Genomic DNA, 17,118 nt, shown 5'->3' with positions numbered 1-17,118 from the left:
ATAGAGCAAACGAATGAAGAACCACCTGTAAATTGGACCACTGGATCCTCCCAATGCACCTTGGAGCATTTCTCCAGGCCTGCTTCGCAGCAAAGATGAGTTCCTCCCCTGTCAGCTGGTAGGTTCCTGTTGTTTCTATTTCTTTGGCCACAGCTTCCAGACGTGCAAAATGGTCTATTTCTAGCCTGTGGGAAAAGGAAACAGACGCCATAGTCAATGATGAGTAACATCTGGATCTAGCGGGATTTGGAAGCAATTTACAAAAATATCGCTCAAACTGTATTTCGGGCACCGCACAGATGCGACTTTGTGTATCAGAAGATTATTCTGCATTGAAATGAATCAAGGTCTGCAATTGTAGAAAGGGCGACAAAACCAGCTGTTCAGGCAAGTTCAATTCTCTCTCTTTTTTATGACTAAAATACACATACAAAGAAATAAAGTGGCCATCTCTGAACAAGTAACTGCGTAGAAGGATTTGTAGCATCAACTTTTGTAGACTTGGTCTTCAGTTGCATCTGCAGGAATAGACTCAAACTTACAAAAGCTAATGCTTTAACTTCTTTTGCACATATAGGCCTGTTACAGACTGCCAAAATAAAGCTGCTTCGGGTCTCTTTGGAGGTATGCTGTTTAAATGATGCATGGGTCCTAAGAATCCGGAAGCTGCACCAAAGCTGCACTCCAGCGCTTAGGAATGGAGTGTGGCTTTGGCGCGAGCGTCCTAAGAATCCAGAAGCTGCACCAAAGCTGCACTCCAGCGCTTAGGAATGGAGTGTGGCTTTGGCGCGAGCGTCCTAAGAATCCGGAAGCTGCACCAAAGCTGCACTCCAGCGCTTAGGAATGGAGTGTGGCTTTGGCGCGAGCGTCCTAAGAATCCGGAAGCTGCACCAAAGCTGCACTCCAGCGCTTAGGAATGGAGTGTGGCTTTGGCGCGAGCGTCCTAAGAATCCGGAAGCTGCACCAAAGCTGCACTCCAGCGCTTAGGAATGGAGTGTGGCTTTGGCGCGAGCATCCTAAGAATCCGGAAGCTGCACCAAAGCTGCACTCCAGCGCTTAGGAATGGAGTGTGGCTTTGGCGCGAGCATCCTAAGAATCCGGAAGCTGCACCAAAGCTGCACTCCAGCGCTTAGGAATAGAGTGTGGCTTTGGCGCGAGCATCCTAAGAATCCAGAAGCTGCACCAAAGCTGCACTCCAGCGCTTAGGAATAGAGTGTGGCTTTGGCGCGAGCATCCTAAGAATCCAGAAGCTGCACCAAAGCTGCACTCCAGCGCTTTGGAATGGAGTGTGGCTTTGGCGCGAGCATCCTAAGAATCCGGAAGCTGCACCAAAGCTGCACTCCAGCGCTTAGGAATGGAGTGTGGCTTTGGCGCGAGCATCCTAAGAATCCGGAAGCTGCACCAAAGCTGCACTCCAGCGCTTAGGAATGGAGTGTGGCTTTGGCGCGAGCATCCTAAGAATCCAGAAGCTGCACCAAAGCTGCACTCCAGCGCTTAGGAATGGAGTGTGGCTTTGGCGCGAGCATCCTAAGAATCCGGAAGCTGCACCAAAGCTGCACTCCAGCGCTTAGGAATGGAGTGTGGCTTTGGCGCGAGCATCCTAAGAATCCGGAAGCTGCACCAAAGCTGCACTCCAGCGCTTAGGAATGGAGTGAGGCTTTGGCGCGACCTCCGGACTCTTAGGACCCATGCATCATTTAAATAGCATACCTCCTAAGAGACCCCAAGCAGCTTTGGCGCGACCTCCGGACTCTTAGGACCCATGCGTCATTTAAAAAGCATACCTCCAAAGAGACCCCAAGCAGCTTTATTTTGGCAGTCTGTAACAGGCCTTAGTCTGAAAGGTGTTGCAAGATCCCTTTGCAGACAGTTATTCCAGACTCGTAATGCTTTAAAAGTCCCTTAAAGACAGATTCCAATGCAAAATGGCTGAATCAGAATTAATCAAGAGGCTCAACACTAAGGATGGAAAGAACATTCAAACATATTCAAAAAATGAATGGAAAAAATGTTTCTTGAGAGTTGAGAAATCCTAACCCAAAAGAATCCTTAAATGATAGGAATCTTTGCAGTTCAGGATTTATTCTGTGCAAAATTCACACCAGGCTATTTTTGCCCAGGAATGAGAATTTTCAGCACAGAAAACAATACTTCTGAAAAAAAAATGCCGTTCCCCATGAAGAAAATACTACTCTCTGTGCCAATTTTCCATGCCAATTTTCAACAGAAGAAGTCCTGAATTGGAGATCGGCTTTGAAAACTGCATGGTGGTTGCAAAGACTTTCTCACAATGGGAAGGAAATGGCTCAAATGACACATAGTGAAAAATAACACACCTCTTCAATATTAACTCCCTGCCGACAGAGGCAAAAAAGCTTATTATATCACTATAAATCTTAATCAGATCACTTATATACACAGTATTATGACCCATCTACCACTTGTTAATGGCCACCGTTTGGGCACTTGTCACTAACTCTACTATTTCCATTTCGAGTCTCACATCGATCGCAGTTTTCCACCCAAAGTCAATCTTTCAGAGGTTAAATTTTGCCTCTTGCAATATGGAGAAGACAAAATAATCCATATATCCATGCTTGGACATCCATATTACCACCCAAAATCCCTATTAAATAATGGTTATTCAATAATGTACCTTTCACGCTTCAGTTCCCCTGCATCCCTTTTGCTAGTTGAACCAAGACTTCATGCCTCTGGTGGATTGAAATCCATGAAGGTTTACGCTAAATCAGTGGTTCCCAAACTTTGGCCCTCCAGATGTTTTTGACTTCAACACCCAGAAGCTCCAACCAGCTTGGCCAACAGTCAGGAATTCTGGGAGCTGAAGTCCCAAACATCTGGAGGACCAAAGGGCATGAACAGACAGGCCAAAATAAAGCTGCTTCGGGTCACTTTGGAGGTATGCTGTTTAAATGACACATGCATCTTAAGAGGCCAGAAGCTGCGCCAAAGCTGTGCTGCAGTCCTTAGGACCGGAGCATGGCTTTGGTGCGGCTTCTGGCCTCTTAGGACGCATGCGTCATTTAAATAGCATACCTCCAAAGTGATCCGAAGCAGCTTTATTTTGGCCTGTCCGTTCAGTCCCAAAGTTTGGGAACCACTGCGCTAAATAAACCTGTTGGTCTTTAAGGGGCATTAGGCTCATTGCTTTCTTGGTTGTGAAATCATGGCTACTGCCTTGGAAATCTTTCAAGGTAAAAAGGATGTCTTCCAAATAATGAAAACAAAAGAAGGGTCTGGGCATTAATATCTGGAATAATGGCGCTCTTGGTGAGACTGTAAGATGCCATGTTACCTTGGTAAGATGCCACCAAAGACAAAATAATGAGATGGCTTTCTTGTGACGGAGATAACAGGAAGTATTTGATTCCAAATAACTAGATTAGAAATAGCCAGCCAGGGACTGCAAAATCAAGTTGCTAAGTGTGAAATCTAGGGTCATGATCCTTCTGAACCTTGTGACAAGAGCCAAAGTCTCTGAATAACTAATGGCTGGGGATTCTAGCCCCAAAAAGCATCTCTTCCAGGCTTTGAAATTCACAAATCATGGTTTTCAACCACTTGGAAATGCAGAAACAGAAAGTTACATACTTTATATATTCTCATGTATAAGTCTATGAATTTTCTAATGTTCCTTGAATGCAAAATAGGCCCAACTCAGCAAAGATTGAAAGTCAGTCTTGCAAATGTCAAGCTGTCTAGCTTTTGCCAGACTGTACCTTCATGGGAGGCAACATGGCATAGTGGTTTGAGCGCTGGACTATGGCTCTGGAGACCAGGGTTCAATTCCCAGTTTGCCCATGAACCCACTGGGAGACCTGGGGCAAGCTCTCAGCCTCAGGAAAAGGCAATGGCAAACCTCCTCTAAACAACCCTTGCCGAGAAAACCATTCGGGTTGCCATTGGTCAGAAACGATTTGAAGGCACACCACAATAACAACATCAACCTTCATGTGAGAGCCAGGTTGGTGCAATGGTTTGTGGACTGCAACACTGGAGATCAGGGTTCAAATCCCTGCTCAAACATGAAAACCCATTGGGTGACATCCCGGCATTATAGTAAGCACAAAATTGGCTCACCCTTTAGATGAACTGTAGAACAGATTGATAAACTCTGTCGCTTGGAGCAATAATTCATCTCCGGGGGCCGGTTTGTTTCGGGGACCCCTGACCAAAGCCGAGGTGTTCATGAGAGACCCTTGACAAACTCTGGACCTGCAGCTAAGAACCTGGAAACGAACAATATAATTGAGACAGGTCAGTAAACATCCCCAAATCCACAGTGCACCAATTCAGCATGAAGACAGTGGTGAGAGCATCACCTCTGCAAGCAGTGCTTGGAAACATTCATTTTTTGGACTACAGGTTCAGGTTGCATCTGAGGAAATGGATGGCCCTTGTGGTCTCTTGCAACTCTATGGCCTGTTACAGACTGCCAAAATAAAGCTGCATCGGGTCTCTTTGGAGATATGCTATTTAAATGCTGCATGCATCCTAAGAATCCGGAAGCTGCACCAAAGCTGCGCTCCAGTGCTTAGGAATGGAGTGTGGCTTTGGCGCGAGCATCCTAAGAATCCAGAAGCTGCACCAAAAGCTGCCCTCCAGTGCTTAGGAATGGAGTGTGGCTTTGGCGCGACCTCTGGACTCTTAGGACCCATGCATCATTTAAATAGCATACCTCCAAGGGGACCCCAAGCAGCTTTATTTTGGCAGTCTGTAACAGGCCTATGATTCTATGAAATAATCTGCTTTGATACCACTGTAACTGCCATGGTTAAACGCTATGGAATCCTGGGAATTGTAGTTTGTCGTGGTGCCAGGGCTCTCTGACAGAGAAGGCTAAATGTCGCACAAAACTACAGTTCTCAGAATTCCACAGCACTGAGCCGTGGCAGTTAAAGTGGTGTCAAACCGGATTATTATATTATATTATATTATATTATATTATATTATATTATATATTATACAGTGCTATATAAATAAAGCATTATTATTATTGTTATTATTATTATTATTATTATTATTATTATTATTATTATTACTATTTCTGCAGCATGAATGCAGCCTCAGAATATATCAAGGCTTGAATATATGGGACTCGCAGTCCAAAAATGTAATTCTTCCAAGCTGTTTTGCCCCATGGAAGAATAACCCGATATCACACTTTTGCATTTGCTGAAGTAAATTTACATTAAGAACAAGTAAGAAATGCAATAACGTTTTGCACCATAATGCAGGGAAATATGCCTCGTCTGGGACCCTCTATTGCATTTGCATTCCCTACCTCCTAACTCCGGTTTTACTCACACCTCAATAGCGAGTAGGGTCCTGTTTTTCACAGCCATGGATCTGATAAAGTTGATAGAGAAGGACCTGATGCGCTAACCCCAAATGGACCGGGCTGATGTAGAGAAGCACACTAAAAACCATGCACTCCTTCATCCTCTTACCTCTTTCGCCTGATGGTGCAATGCATCCTGAAGCGCCGTTCCATTTTCCCAGTTTTTAATTTTTAAATGCCGTGGGCAGCCAGAGATTTGCTTGTTTCTATTCGGGAGAAGGTTCTGGGCAGACAAGAAAAATTAACGTGGTGGTTAAGAAATTAAGAAGAAGAAAAATTAACTTGGCGATTCATTTGCCATAGGATTCTTGGCCTTCCTCCGCCTAAGACACACGGGAGCAATGACTAGCATTCACCATTCATAAGTGACACGTGCCTAATAGTATTGTTGCCTTGTGTATGTTGCAAAATAAGTAACTAACTATGGGATTCAATAAAATGTTCATATGCTCATCCCATGTTCATACTTAGAAATAATTGCTGCATTGTGGTGGGTAGCGTGTTGCATGCCTGCAAGTCGTTTTTGGTGAGCCTAAGGCAACCCTATCATAGGGTTTTCTTGGCCAGTTTCAGAGTGGGTTTGCCATCGCCATCCTCTGTGACTTGACCATCCACTGAGTTGTTACGCTTGAACATAGATTCAAACCAGACTCATAGCCCAACGCTCAAACCATCACCCCATGAGACTTATTCAATTTATGATACCCCAAATTCAGACTCACGTCTCTTGCCGTCGCGGTGTGTATGATCACATCCGGTTTCTGGCTTAGACCATTTAGTAGGGTTCCATCCGGTTTGGCCAAACTGGAAGAAAAAGGAGAGAATAAGTGACGCCAACCAAAAATATGCTCTATGCAATAGGTTTTGTACAACTGTTAAAACAAAGCCAAGGTTGTAGTATCTTTGAGACTGCCAAATGTATATGGGCAAAGTTTTGCAGACTGGAGTCCAATCAATGGATGACGTGTGATCTCCAGTTACTAAGTGTTTGTATGTATGTATGTATGTATGTATATGTGCACAGACAGAGGTGGAAAAATGTGAATCACAAGGAAAAGAAAACCCCCGTTATCTGGAAACTGGATGCAATAACGTGATTATAATTTGTATGGATTAGTTTAAGGATGGGGGGAATAATGGGATTTATTATATTGCATTGTATGTTTTATTGCTGTAAGCCGCCTCAATCTTTTTGAAGAGGTGGGGTAAAAATAAAATGTATTATTATTATTATTATTTGTTGTTGTTGTCAGAACATCAGGCGAAAAAAATCATGGTGGGTTTCTACTGCTCAGAAAACAGGTTTTCCTGCACAGGCAACTTTTTCTGTGTCAAGTAAACTCTTGTAAATGTTGCGTGTGTTGTGTGCCTTCAAGTTATTTCCGACTTTCAGCAACCCTAAAGCAAACCTATCATGGACTTTTCTTGCAAGCTTTGTTCAGAGGAGGTTTGCCATTGTCTTGCTCTGAGGCTGAGAGAGTGTGACTTGCCCTAAGTCCCTCAATAGGTTTCACGGCCGAGCAGGAATTGAACCCTGATCTCCAGAGTCGTCGTCCAACGCTCAAATTGCTGCACCGCTTGTAAATTGTGCAACGGGGTGAACATTGGGGTGACCTTTTAATTCAGAGGTGAGAAAGACAAATGATGAAGATTGATATCCCTACCCAAAAAGTGTAAAGGGAATGGTAAACAATGGAGTCAGAAGGCAATAGGTTGCAATAAAAGGATAGTCTGTGAATATTCAACTAAGGCACAAATGCATGCAGAATAGGTATACAAATGAAGTAAATACAAATAAAATAAATAATAATAAATAGGTATGGTGTCCATTCGCAACAGCATTAATTTGCGATAGAACAATTATTGCCAAATTGGTTAACCCCTATTGGAAATTCCTATCGCCATCTGTGCCCAAACAGATAGACTCAAATGTCTTCATGAGCATCATTGGAAGTCTTTAAGCAGAGGCTGGATGGTCATCTGTCAGGGATGCTATGATTGAGAGTTCCTGCATGGCAGAATGGGGTTGGACTGGATGGCCCTTGGGGTCTCTACCAACTCTAGGATTCTAGGGCCTGTTACAGACTGCCCAAATAAAGCTGCTTCGGGTCTCTTTGGAGGTATGCTCTTTAAATGATGCATGGGTCCTAAGAGTCCGGAGGTCGCGCCAAAGCCACACTCCATTCCTAAGCGCTGGAGTGCAGCTTTGGTGCAGCTTCTGGATTCTTAGGACGCTCGCGCCGAAGCCACACTCCATTCCTAAGCACTGGAGTGCAGCTTTGGTGCAGCTTCTGGATTCTTAGGATGCTCGCGCCAAAGCCACACTCCATTCCTAAGCACCGGAGTGCAGCTTTGGTGCAGCTTCTGGATTCTTAGGATGCTCACGCCAAAGCCACACTCCATTCCTAAGCACTGGAGTGCAGCTTTGGTGCAGCTTCTGGATTCTTAGGATGCTCGCGCCAAAGCCACACTCCATTCCTAAGCACCGGAGTGCAGCTTTGGTGCAGCTTCTGGATTCTTAGGATGCTCGCGCCAAAGCCACACTCCATTCCTAAGCACCGGAGTGCAGCTTTGGTGCAGCTTCTGGATTCTTAGGATGCTCGCGCCAAAGCCACACTCCATTCCTAAGCACCGGAGTGCAGCTTTGGTGCAGCTTCTGGATTCTTAGGATGCTCGCGCCAAAGCCACACTTCATTCCTAAGCACCGGAGTGCAGCTTTGGTGCAGCTTCTGGATTCTTAGGATGCTCACGCCAAAGCCACACTCCATTCCTAAGCACTGGAGTGCAGCTTTGGTGCAGCTTCTGGATTCTTAGGATGCTCGCGCCAAAGCCACACTCCATTCCTAAGCACCGGAGTGCAGCTTTGGTGCAGCTTCTGGATTCTTAGGATGCTCACGCCAAAGCCACACTCCATTCCTAAGCACTGGAGTGCAGCTTTGGTGCAGCTTCTGGATTCTTAGGATGCTCGCGCCAAAGCCACACTCCATTCCTAAGCACCGGAGTGCAGCTTTGGTGCAGCTTCTGGATTCTTAGGACGCTCGCGCCAAAGCCACACTCCATTCCTAAGCGCTGGAGTGCAGCTTTGGTGCAGCTTCTGGATTCTTAGGGTGCATGCATCATTTAAACAGCATACCTCCAAAGAGACCTGAAGCAGCTTTATTTTGGCAGTCTGTAACAGGCCCTATGCTTAAAGATGGAGATACCCTGCACATCTTTTGGATGGTTAGCAATGTGTCCCACCTTAAATTGGATGAACATAACTTATTTGCAAGTCCTGCTCAGTCGCTAGTTGAAGAGTGTTCCCCCGTTTTAGGCAGATTTGCTGGTTGAGAGCCCAGATTAGCTATCGGATGGAAGCTCACGGGTAAGATAAAGTTGAGAAACATATTTTGGAACAAGATATTCATCAGCGCATGGATTACAGGTCATCCAGATGCACAAACTTCAGCCAAGGAGAAAAACAAAGATATCGAGAACGGAAGGCACAAGGGTATATGATGCGGGGGAGCAAATTCTCTAGCAAACTAGCAGATTTTATAGATTATAGCAAAGCCTTTGTCTGCATAGATCATGGAAGGCTATGGAACGTCCTTAAAGACATGGAAGTGCCAACACATCTGATAGTCCTGATGAGGAATCTGCACTCAGGACAAGAGGCTTCTGTCGGAGCAGAATCCGGAGGAACAGAATGGTTCCCGGTTGGCAAAGGAGTCAGGCAAGGCTGCATCTTATCACCATACTTGTTCTACTTATATGCAGAACATATTATACGAAAAGTGGGTTTGGGCATAGAAGAAGGAGGAGGGAAAATAGGAGGAAGGAACATCAACAATCTGAGATACGCAAATGACACCATAGTACTAGCGGAGAACCGCACAGACCTGGAACAACTAGTAAGGAAGATCAAGGAAGAACGCGCAAAGGCAGGCTTACTGCTGAACACAAAGGAAGCAAAAATAATGACCACGGATAATCTACATAAATTCAGTGAAGAAACAGAAATAGAAACATAGGCCTGTTACAGACTGCCAAAATAAAGCTGCTTGGGGTCTCTTTGGAGGTATGCTGTTTAAATGATGCATGCATCCTAAGAATCCGGAAGCTGCTCCAAAGCTGCACTCCGGTGCTTAGGAATGGAGTGTGGCTTTGGCACAACCTCCGGACTCTTAGGACCCATGCGTCATTTAAATAGCATATCTCCAAAGAGACCCCAAGCAGCTTTATTTTGGCAGTCTATAACAGGCCATAGAATCGTAGAGTTGGAATAGACCCCAAGGGCCATCCAGTCCAACCCCATTCTGCCATGCAGGAACTCTCAGTCTGAGCATCCCTGACAGATGGCCATCCAGCCTCTGTTTAAAGACTTCCAAAGAGGGAGATTCCACCTGAAGGTGATGCAGAAACTGGAAAACCACCCGGCTATCCGAACAAAGGGCCCACGTCAAGTGCTGCAAAGCTCACACGGTTGCAAGCCGGTTATAGTAACAAAACAAAGGCGGAGGATGTGATGGACAAAACGGGTCGCCGCAGGGAATTTGCCAGGTGGATATGTATTTCCAAAGCATCCCAGACTGAGGGCTTGTTAAGAAAACAGCGGTGAATTTCCTCCGCTTCCGGTACAATCATCATGTCTGAACTGTCCTCTCATCCGTTCCCCTTTTGACAGCCGGGAACAGGAAGGCTTTGATTCTTTGATTGCTATTGCAATGTCAGCATGGCATAGTGATTTGAATGTTAGCCTATGACTCTTTATTACAGCTGTAAAAGAAGGTAAAAACACAGGTTAAAAGCAGTATTTCATAGAATCATAGAGTTGGAAGAGACCCCAAAGGCCATCCAGTCCAACCCCATTCTGCCATGCAGGAATTCACAGTCAAAGCGTCCCCGACAGATGGTCATACGGGCCTGTTACAGACTGCCATAATAAAGCTGCTTCGGGTCTCTTTGGAGGTCTGCTATTTAAATGACGCATGGGTCCTAAGAGTCCGGAGGTCGCACCAAAGCCACACTCCATTCCTAAGCACTGGAGTGCAGCTTTGGTGCAGCTTCCGGATCCTTAGGGTGCATGCATCATTTAAACAACATACCTCCAAAGAGACCCGAAGCAGCTTTATTTTGGCAGTCTGTAACAGGCCATAGTCACTATTTAAAGACCAGAGACCAGAGTTCAATTCCCTGCTTGGACATGAGTGACATCGGACAAGTCACACTCTCTCAGCCTCAGGGGAAAGCAATGGCAAACCTCCTCGGAACAAATCACGCCAAGAATACTCTTGGATAGGTTCGCCTTAGGAAGCCAGACGCAACGTGAAGCCACACAACCACAATAACTGCAAGATTGTATGGGATTGCAACCTCATAGGACCAAGTTTTATGTTTGAGCGGAGGAGCTGTCTGCCTTGAATTTATTGCAAATCCTTTTCAGTCCCCCCCAAGTTCTGAGAGAAGGAGACAAAAAGCAAAAAGGCATCTCACCTGCAGCCATGCTTGGCTGCTTTTTCCATGTTGTTGTTAATATCTTTCTCTTCTCGGGACTTGTCCTTACTGGTTTGAGGCTTAAAAAACAGCGGCCAAGGGCACATCATTTTCTGCATGTTCTGGAAGCTCTCAGATCCTGCGCCAAGAAAGGTGGACACCTTAACGGTGAGTAGGGGAAGAGAGATAAAAATGACATTAGCAGAATGAAGGAGACCATTATTTTAAGACCGAAAGAGAGAGAGAGATGCTTCAGTTTGTCACATGGATCGGTTCAAATACGGCTCTCTGATATCTGCCATTGCTCCACAAGGCTACAGTCAGGTCACTTTAGATTCTGGGCTTAAAGGCAAAATGCCTTGCAGCTCTCTAGATTGGGCTGTTAAGAGTTTCCAGATCTTGAGGAGGAATCTTAGGGTGAAAGTACTGTCTTGAAAGTACCTGCATGAATGCATGCGGATTTAGCATCGCAGAGAGATCTTGCAGCACCTTTGAGATTCACTGAAAGAAAGACGTTGGCAGCATGAGCTTTCCTAGACTTAAGTCTATTTCCACAGATGCATTTGATCTGAGGAATGCATCTGAGGAAGGAGACTGAAGTCTAGGAAAGCTGATGCTGCCAACTTCTTTCTTTCAGTGCTACAAGAGCTCTCTACATACCGATTTTACAGACTAACGTGGCTATGTCTTTGAATAATAATATTAATAATAATAATAATAATAATAATAATAAGCAACTGAGGAAGTAGACTTTAGTCTATGAAAGCTCATGCTGCCAACTTCTTTCTTTCAGTCAGTCTCAAAGGTGCTACAAACCTCCCTACATACTGATGCTACAGACTAACACGGCTATGTCTTTGAATATGCTTCATTGGTTAGATTTGGTTTTATTATTGTTCTCGTTGTTGTTGTTACAAATCTCAGGATCCCATGGCATGGAGCTGCAGCACTTAAAATGATGTCAGATTGCATTATTTCTACAGTGTAGATGCATCGTTGGAGACCCCATTGAATCCCCACCATTGAAAGTCCTTGGGCAAGTCACACTCTCTCAGCCTCAGAGGAAAGCATTGGCAAATCTCCTTTGAATGCGTATGTAGAGAGATCTTGTTGCGCCTTTGAGACTCACTGAAAGAAAGACGTTGGCAGCATGAGCTTTCCTAGACTTCAGTCTACTTCCTTAGATGCATATATAGGGTCAAGTATGTGGAGAGATCTTGTTGCGCCTTTGAGACTCACTGAAAGAAAGACGTTGGCAGCATGAGCTTTCCTAGACTTAAGTCTACTTCCTTAGATGCATATATAGGGTCAAGTATGTGGAGAGATCTTGTTGCGCCTTTGAGACTCACTGAAAGAAAGACGTTGGCAGCATGAGCTTTCCTAGACTTAAGTCTACTTCCTCAGATGCATTTGGTGGAGTGGAAAGCCAGGGACAGACCTATATATTAGTATATCATGCCAAGAAAACTCTAGAAGAGTCACCATAAATTGGAGTTCCACTTAAAGAGCATAAAATGTGTGCATACGATGGCAGTATTCATAAACCAGTATAGAGCAATATTTGACAGCCACCAATATGCCTTCCTTTCTTCCGTTCTTATATTCTCATCTCCTTGCCTTTTTGTCCTTCTGCATCCGCATTGCAGAATTAATTCAGTTTGGTACAGCTTTAACTGCTGTGGCTCAATGCTATAGAATCCTAGGATCTGTCCTTTTGTGAAACGGTTAGCCTTCTCTGTTGGAGAGCTCTGGTGCCGCAACAAACTACACATCCCAGGATTCCATAGGACAGAGCCACGGCAGTAAAAGCGGCATCAAACTGCATTAATTCTGCAGAGCAGATCTAGCCTATATGTTACTGACTGAGCCCAAGAATCTTCCCAGGATTATGAGCTCCAAAATTCAGTTTCTTGGGACAGATGCGGAGTTTGGTATAGAACTTGGGAAGGCTATTTGGATGTAAAGAAGAAACTCTTCCAAGCTCCTTTTTCTACTTATTGGTTTCAAATTTTGGAATTAATGAAATGATCATCCTCTGTTCATGAAATGAAATGAGTGGTTTGGATCTTATGACCCAAATGCTGAAATTCTCTCGCCTCGAGGGACTAACAAACCGCAAGAAGGGAGTTTTGCAAAAGTCCAAGAGAAGTAGGCTTTGGGTAAATGCGCACTTGGGAACATGGCTCTTTAGTGTTATTTCTCATAGAATTAATTAATAACTTGGCACTGGGACTATGAGGATCCTGAAATTCCAGTTTAAATCAATCAAGAAATGAAAGCAATTAAGCTGCCCTAGAACATTTCCAATTTAAGATGAGATTCGGATGCATATGATGAAGTTCTGCGCAGGTGGAGCAATGGCACATGCCCTGCTCATCCCTCCTAGCAGGTTGCTGCAATCCCATCCCAATACAGTCAATTATTATTATTATTATTATTATTATTATTATTAATTGACTATAGATTACCCTCCAACATTTAACAAATCAAAGCCAAAACACATGTGGCCAAGCATCATCAGAGCCATAAGTTATTGATGAGGAAGAATGCACAAGCTATGAAACGCTGCAGCAGTTTGCTTTTGCCGGAGCCTCCAGGGAAGGGCAAGACTTTGGCCTGTTACAGACAGCCAAAATAAAGCTGCTTCGAGTCACAGTGGAGGTATGGTGTTTCAATGATGCATGTGTCTTAAGAGTCCAGAAGCCACACCAAAACCACGCTCTAGTCCTTAGGGCTGGAGCATGGCTTTGGCGCGACTTCTGGACTCTTAGGACACGTGCATCATTGAAACACCATACCTCCACTGTGACTCGAAGCAGCTTTATTTTGGCTGTCTGTAACAGGCCTTTGCTCCCTTTTCTTCTCTCCCTCCGCAGTTATTTGAGTCTCTGGTTGAACTCAGTTTGCAGAAAGTATGCTTGGGATGAAAGGGAGCAGAAAGCCCCAGATTTGGTTCCATGTCTTTTCCCGTTTTAATCGGGAGATCCATATGCTTTGGTTTATCCAAAGAGAGATTTCTTTCACCTTCTGGTCATTCCGCAGATGAACGTCCTCAGCACCAGAACAAAAAGAGATCACTTTATTTTCAGATCCTGGTGCAACCAGAGACTTTTTATACCAACTCCCCAGGTCAGTTTATTTTAACTGATTATACAATTGTACAATTATACAACAAGATCCAGGACTTTTGCAGTCTGGATCATCCCTTAGCCTCCATCAAATACACCTGACGCTTCATCTTGCACCAAACGCTATCAGACACTTCCTCTGGCATCTGATGGAGTAGACATTATTCTATGAAAGCTTATGCCACAAATGTCTTTAGTCTCAAAGGTGTGACAAGATCTTTTTGTGTATCCTGTCCTGTTACAGACTGCCAAAATAAAGCTGCTTCGGGTCTCTTTGGAGGTATGCTATTTAAATGATGCATGGGTCCTAAGAGTCCGGAGGTCGCGCCAAAGCCACACTCCATTCCTAAGCGCTGGAGTGCAGCTTTGGTGCAGCTTCTGGATTCTTAGGACGCTCGCGCCAAAGCCACACTCCATTCCTAAGCACTGGAGTGCAGCTTTGGTGCAGCTTCTGGATTCTTAGGATGCTTGCGCCAAAGCCACACTCCATTCCTAAGCACTGGAGTGCAGCTTTTGGTGCAGCTTCTGGATTCTTAGGATGCATGCATCATTTAAGCAGCATACCTCCAAAGAGACCCAAAATAGCTTTATTTTGGCAGTCTGTAACAGGCCCCTGATACACAGCTATGGACCTTAACACACAGGGCAAAACTGGGGGTTTAAACAGCGATTATCCCATGCAAAACGCAATGTCGCAATTAAGGTTTTCACAAATGGCCAAACAGAAATAAATTGGGTTTCAGTGGGAGAAGTTTAGATTGCAATCCTAAATTTCAAGTCCCATTGAAAAAAGAAGGACCTGCATCCAAGTCAAGAGATGTAGGGTTACATCCCCAAGCATTCTTAAAACATTCTTTACATGTTTTCACCACATCAAAAAGAGAGAGATTTCTTTCATCTTCCAATCATTCTGCAAATGAACATCCTAAATACCGGAACGAAAAGAGATCGCTTCTGACAATGCTGCGATTGTGACTGTGCCAAATGCTTGGATCCTTACAGGATAAACAGCGGGACTTTCAAACTCTTACGGCATAAGTCTCTATACGCCTCCGACAAAGCAAATCCCAGTTTAGGGGAATGCATTTAGGATCGCAGGCTTCATTTGGGCAATAGTAAACCCACTGTTTTCTGTTTTAAAAAAGCAAACCCAAAGCAAAACTCAAGCTATGCAATTATTCTCTACTACACTCTCATTGGAGTTTATCACACTGGGGCTCATTTTGACATTAAAGAGAGATTAAAGCGCATTTAAAGCATCCCGCAAATGAAGCGGAAATGGCGAGTAATCGCACAATGATTATCACACGCAGTTGTGCAAAGAAAGAGATATTGGAAATGCACTGTCACTAAAATCCCCAAAGTAAAAAGATGTGCATCAATGCTTCTTTGTGACCCATTAATGGCGGGATTTTGCACAACGTCGTGTTAAATCATTTTGCATAATTACTCAGTTTTTCTAAGATATTCACAGGATAAACTTCTATTACAACAAGATGTTATATGACATTTTAATACACTGTATACACTCATGTATAAATCTAGAAATTATGGTCAATCAAATGGACCCCAAAAACCTGAGTCGACTTATCCATCAGTCCATGTAAGTAGTGTATCTTAACTCTTATTTAAAAGAAGGAATCACCTCCTTGTGAAAAAGCAAGAGTAGAACCTGTCTGGAAGCACTGATCCCATCTATTCTCTCATCTATCCAGCCTTAAAAGTGAACACAAAGAGTTATGTCTGCTGGAATTTCATACGTTCTTTGACATTGTTTTGCTTTGCTTCATCCGTCAGGTCCTTTGCTATGCGCCTCTAAATTTTACCCTCAACTTATCCATACATAATTTTGGCCCCAAAACTTGCTCTCGACTTATACATGAGTTCAACTTATAGTCGAGTATATACACTACTTTTAAATATCCTGTCCCCAGTTCCAGCTGCTATAGGATTCCCAATAACCATGGGATCAAATGCTATAGGATTCTAGCTTCGTGATCCATACAGTTTGGATACGATCCAGTCGGACGAAAGGGTCCGCAACCCTCGGCACACTTACCTGGGAGTCAGTCCCATTGAGCTGAGTTGCACTTACTTCTGCATAGACCCCTTGCTCTCGACTTATACATGAGCTCAACTTATAGTCGAGTATATACACTACTTTTAAATATCCTGTCCCCAGTTCCAGCTGCTATAGGATTCCCAATAACCATGGGATCAAATGCTATAGGATTCTAGCTTCGTGATCCATACGGTTTGGATACGATCCAGTCGGACGAAAGGGTCCGCAACCCTCGGCACACTTACCTGGGAGTCAGTCCCATTGAGCTGAGTTGCACTTACTTCTGCATAGACATACCTCGGGTTTCTTGACGGTCTGCTCTTTTCGGTGTAAAGGTTTTCGGATCAGATCCTCCTACTGAAGGAAAAAGAAGTTTAAATGTGCTTGGATGGCGGCCTTTGGTTTGAAAGCTCCATAGGATTGCATCCAGTGATGGAGCTCCGTATTGAGCTAGACAGAGTTGCAAGATCTTTTTTGCAATCCTCTGTCCCACCCATTCAGCAATCCAACGTATTTCACATGCTGCCTACCCACGTTGATGATACGCCTTATTCTCCCTCGCCAGATAAGAAATCCTTTGCTCTCTTAAATCTGAGACAAAAGCCAAATCTTCACAGAGAACAGACTGAGGAGGCTCAGCCTCTCAATGCTGCCAAACTGGGCTGCAAGGACGATCCATGTGCCCCAACTGGCAACAAGAACCAACCCTCTTACCTTGAGGTTTTTAAACTCAGGTCTTTGCAAGGAAAGGGATTGCTTCTCTCTTTCCCTTCAAGCTTTCTGAAAATCTGGAGAGTTTAGAAAGCTGAAGCATTTTGTACCATTTTCCATTATGCAAATTCAGGGAGGGGAGGAGGAGAGATGACTGTGGCCCCCCAAAATGAAAGGATGAAGAAAGAATGGGAAATCCCGTCTTTGAAAAATGCAGACGGAAAGTGCACAATTGTCTAATGGGGTGTGCAAGTGCACCCACCCAATGCGCATCACAGCCTGGCCGCCTTTTCCTCCTCCTCCTCCTCCTCACATTTTCCTCTGTGCATCCTCCGAAACATAAATAAACTAGGAAATACATTACTCGGTGCTGCTATTTT

General features: G+C 44.3%; 1 protein-coding gene across 1 annotated transcript in view; it reads right to left on the bottom strand.

The window, feature by feature from the left end:
• LOC149286413 (nitric oxide synthase, inducible-like) overlaps nt 1-16,351 on the bottom strand; it is a 49,110-nt gene extending 32,759 nt beyond the window's left edge. The window contains exons 1-6 of the mRNA XM_089494198.1: nt 16,325-16,351; nt 10,838-10,998; nt 6,085-6,166; nt 5,472-5,585; nt 4,102-4,250; nt 26-185 (exon numbers count right to left, since the gene is read on the bottom strand). Of these exons, the coding sequence (XP_089350324.1) occupies nt 26-185; nt 4,102-4,250; nt 5,472-5,585; nt 6,085-6,166; nt 10,838-10,956 (624 nt within the window). The 5' untranslated portion in view covers nt 10,957-10,998; nt 16,325-16,351. The remainder of the gene's footprint in view (nt 1-25; nt 186-4,101; nt 4,251-5,471; nt 5,586-6,084; nt 6,167-10,837; nt 10,999-16,324) is intronic.
• Nucleotides 16,352-17,118: the final 767 nt, after the last annotated feature.

The sequence above is a fragment of the Sceloporus occidentalis genome, unplaced genomic scaffold (assembly GCF_023333645.1).
Source record: "Sceloporus occidentalis isolate IW3139 unplaced genomic scaffold, rSceOcc1.0.p SCAF_69, whole genome shotgun sequence".
Classification (NCBI taxonomy): domain Eukaryota; kingdom Metazoa; phylum Chordata; class Lepidosauria; order Squamata; family Phrynosomatidae; genus Sceloporus; species Sceloporus occidentalis.
This window is presented reverse-complemented; position numbering and strand designations above follow the sequence as displayed.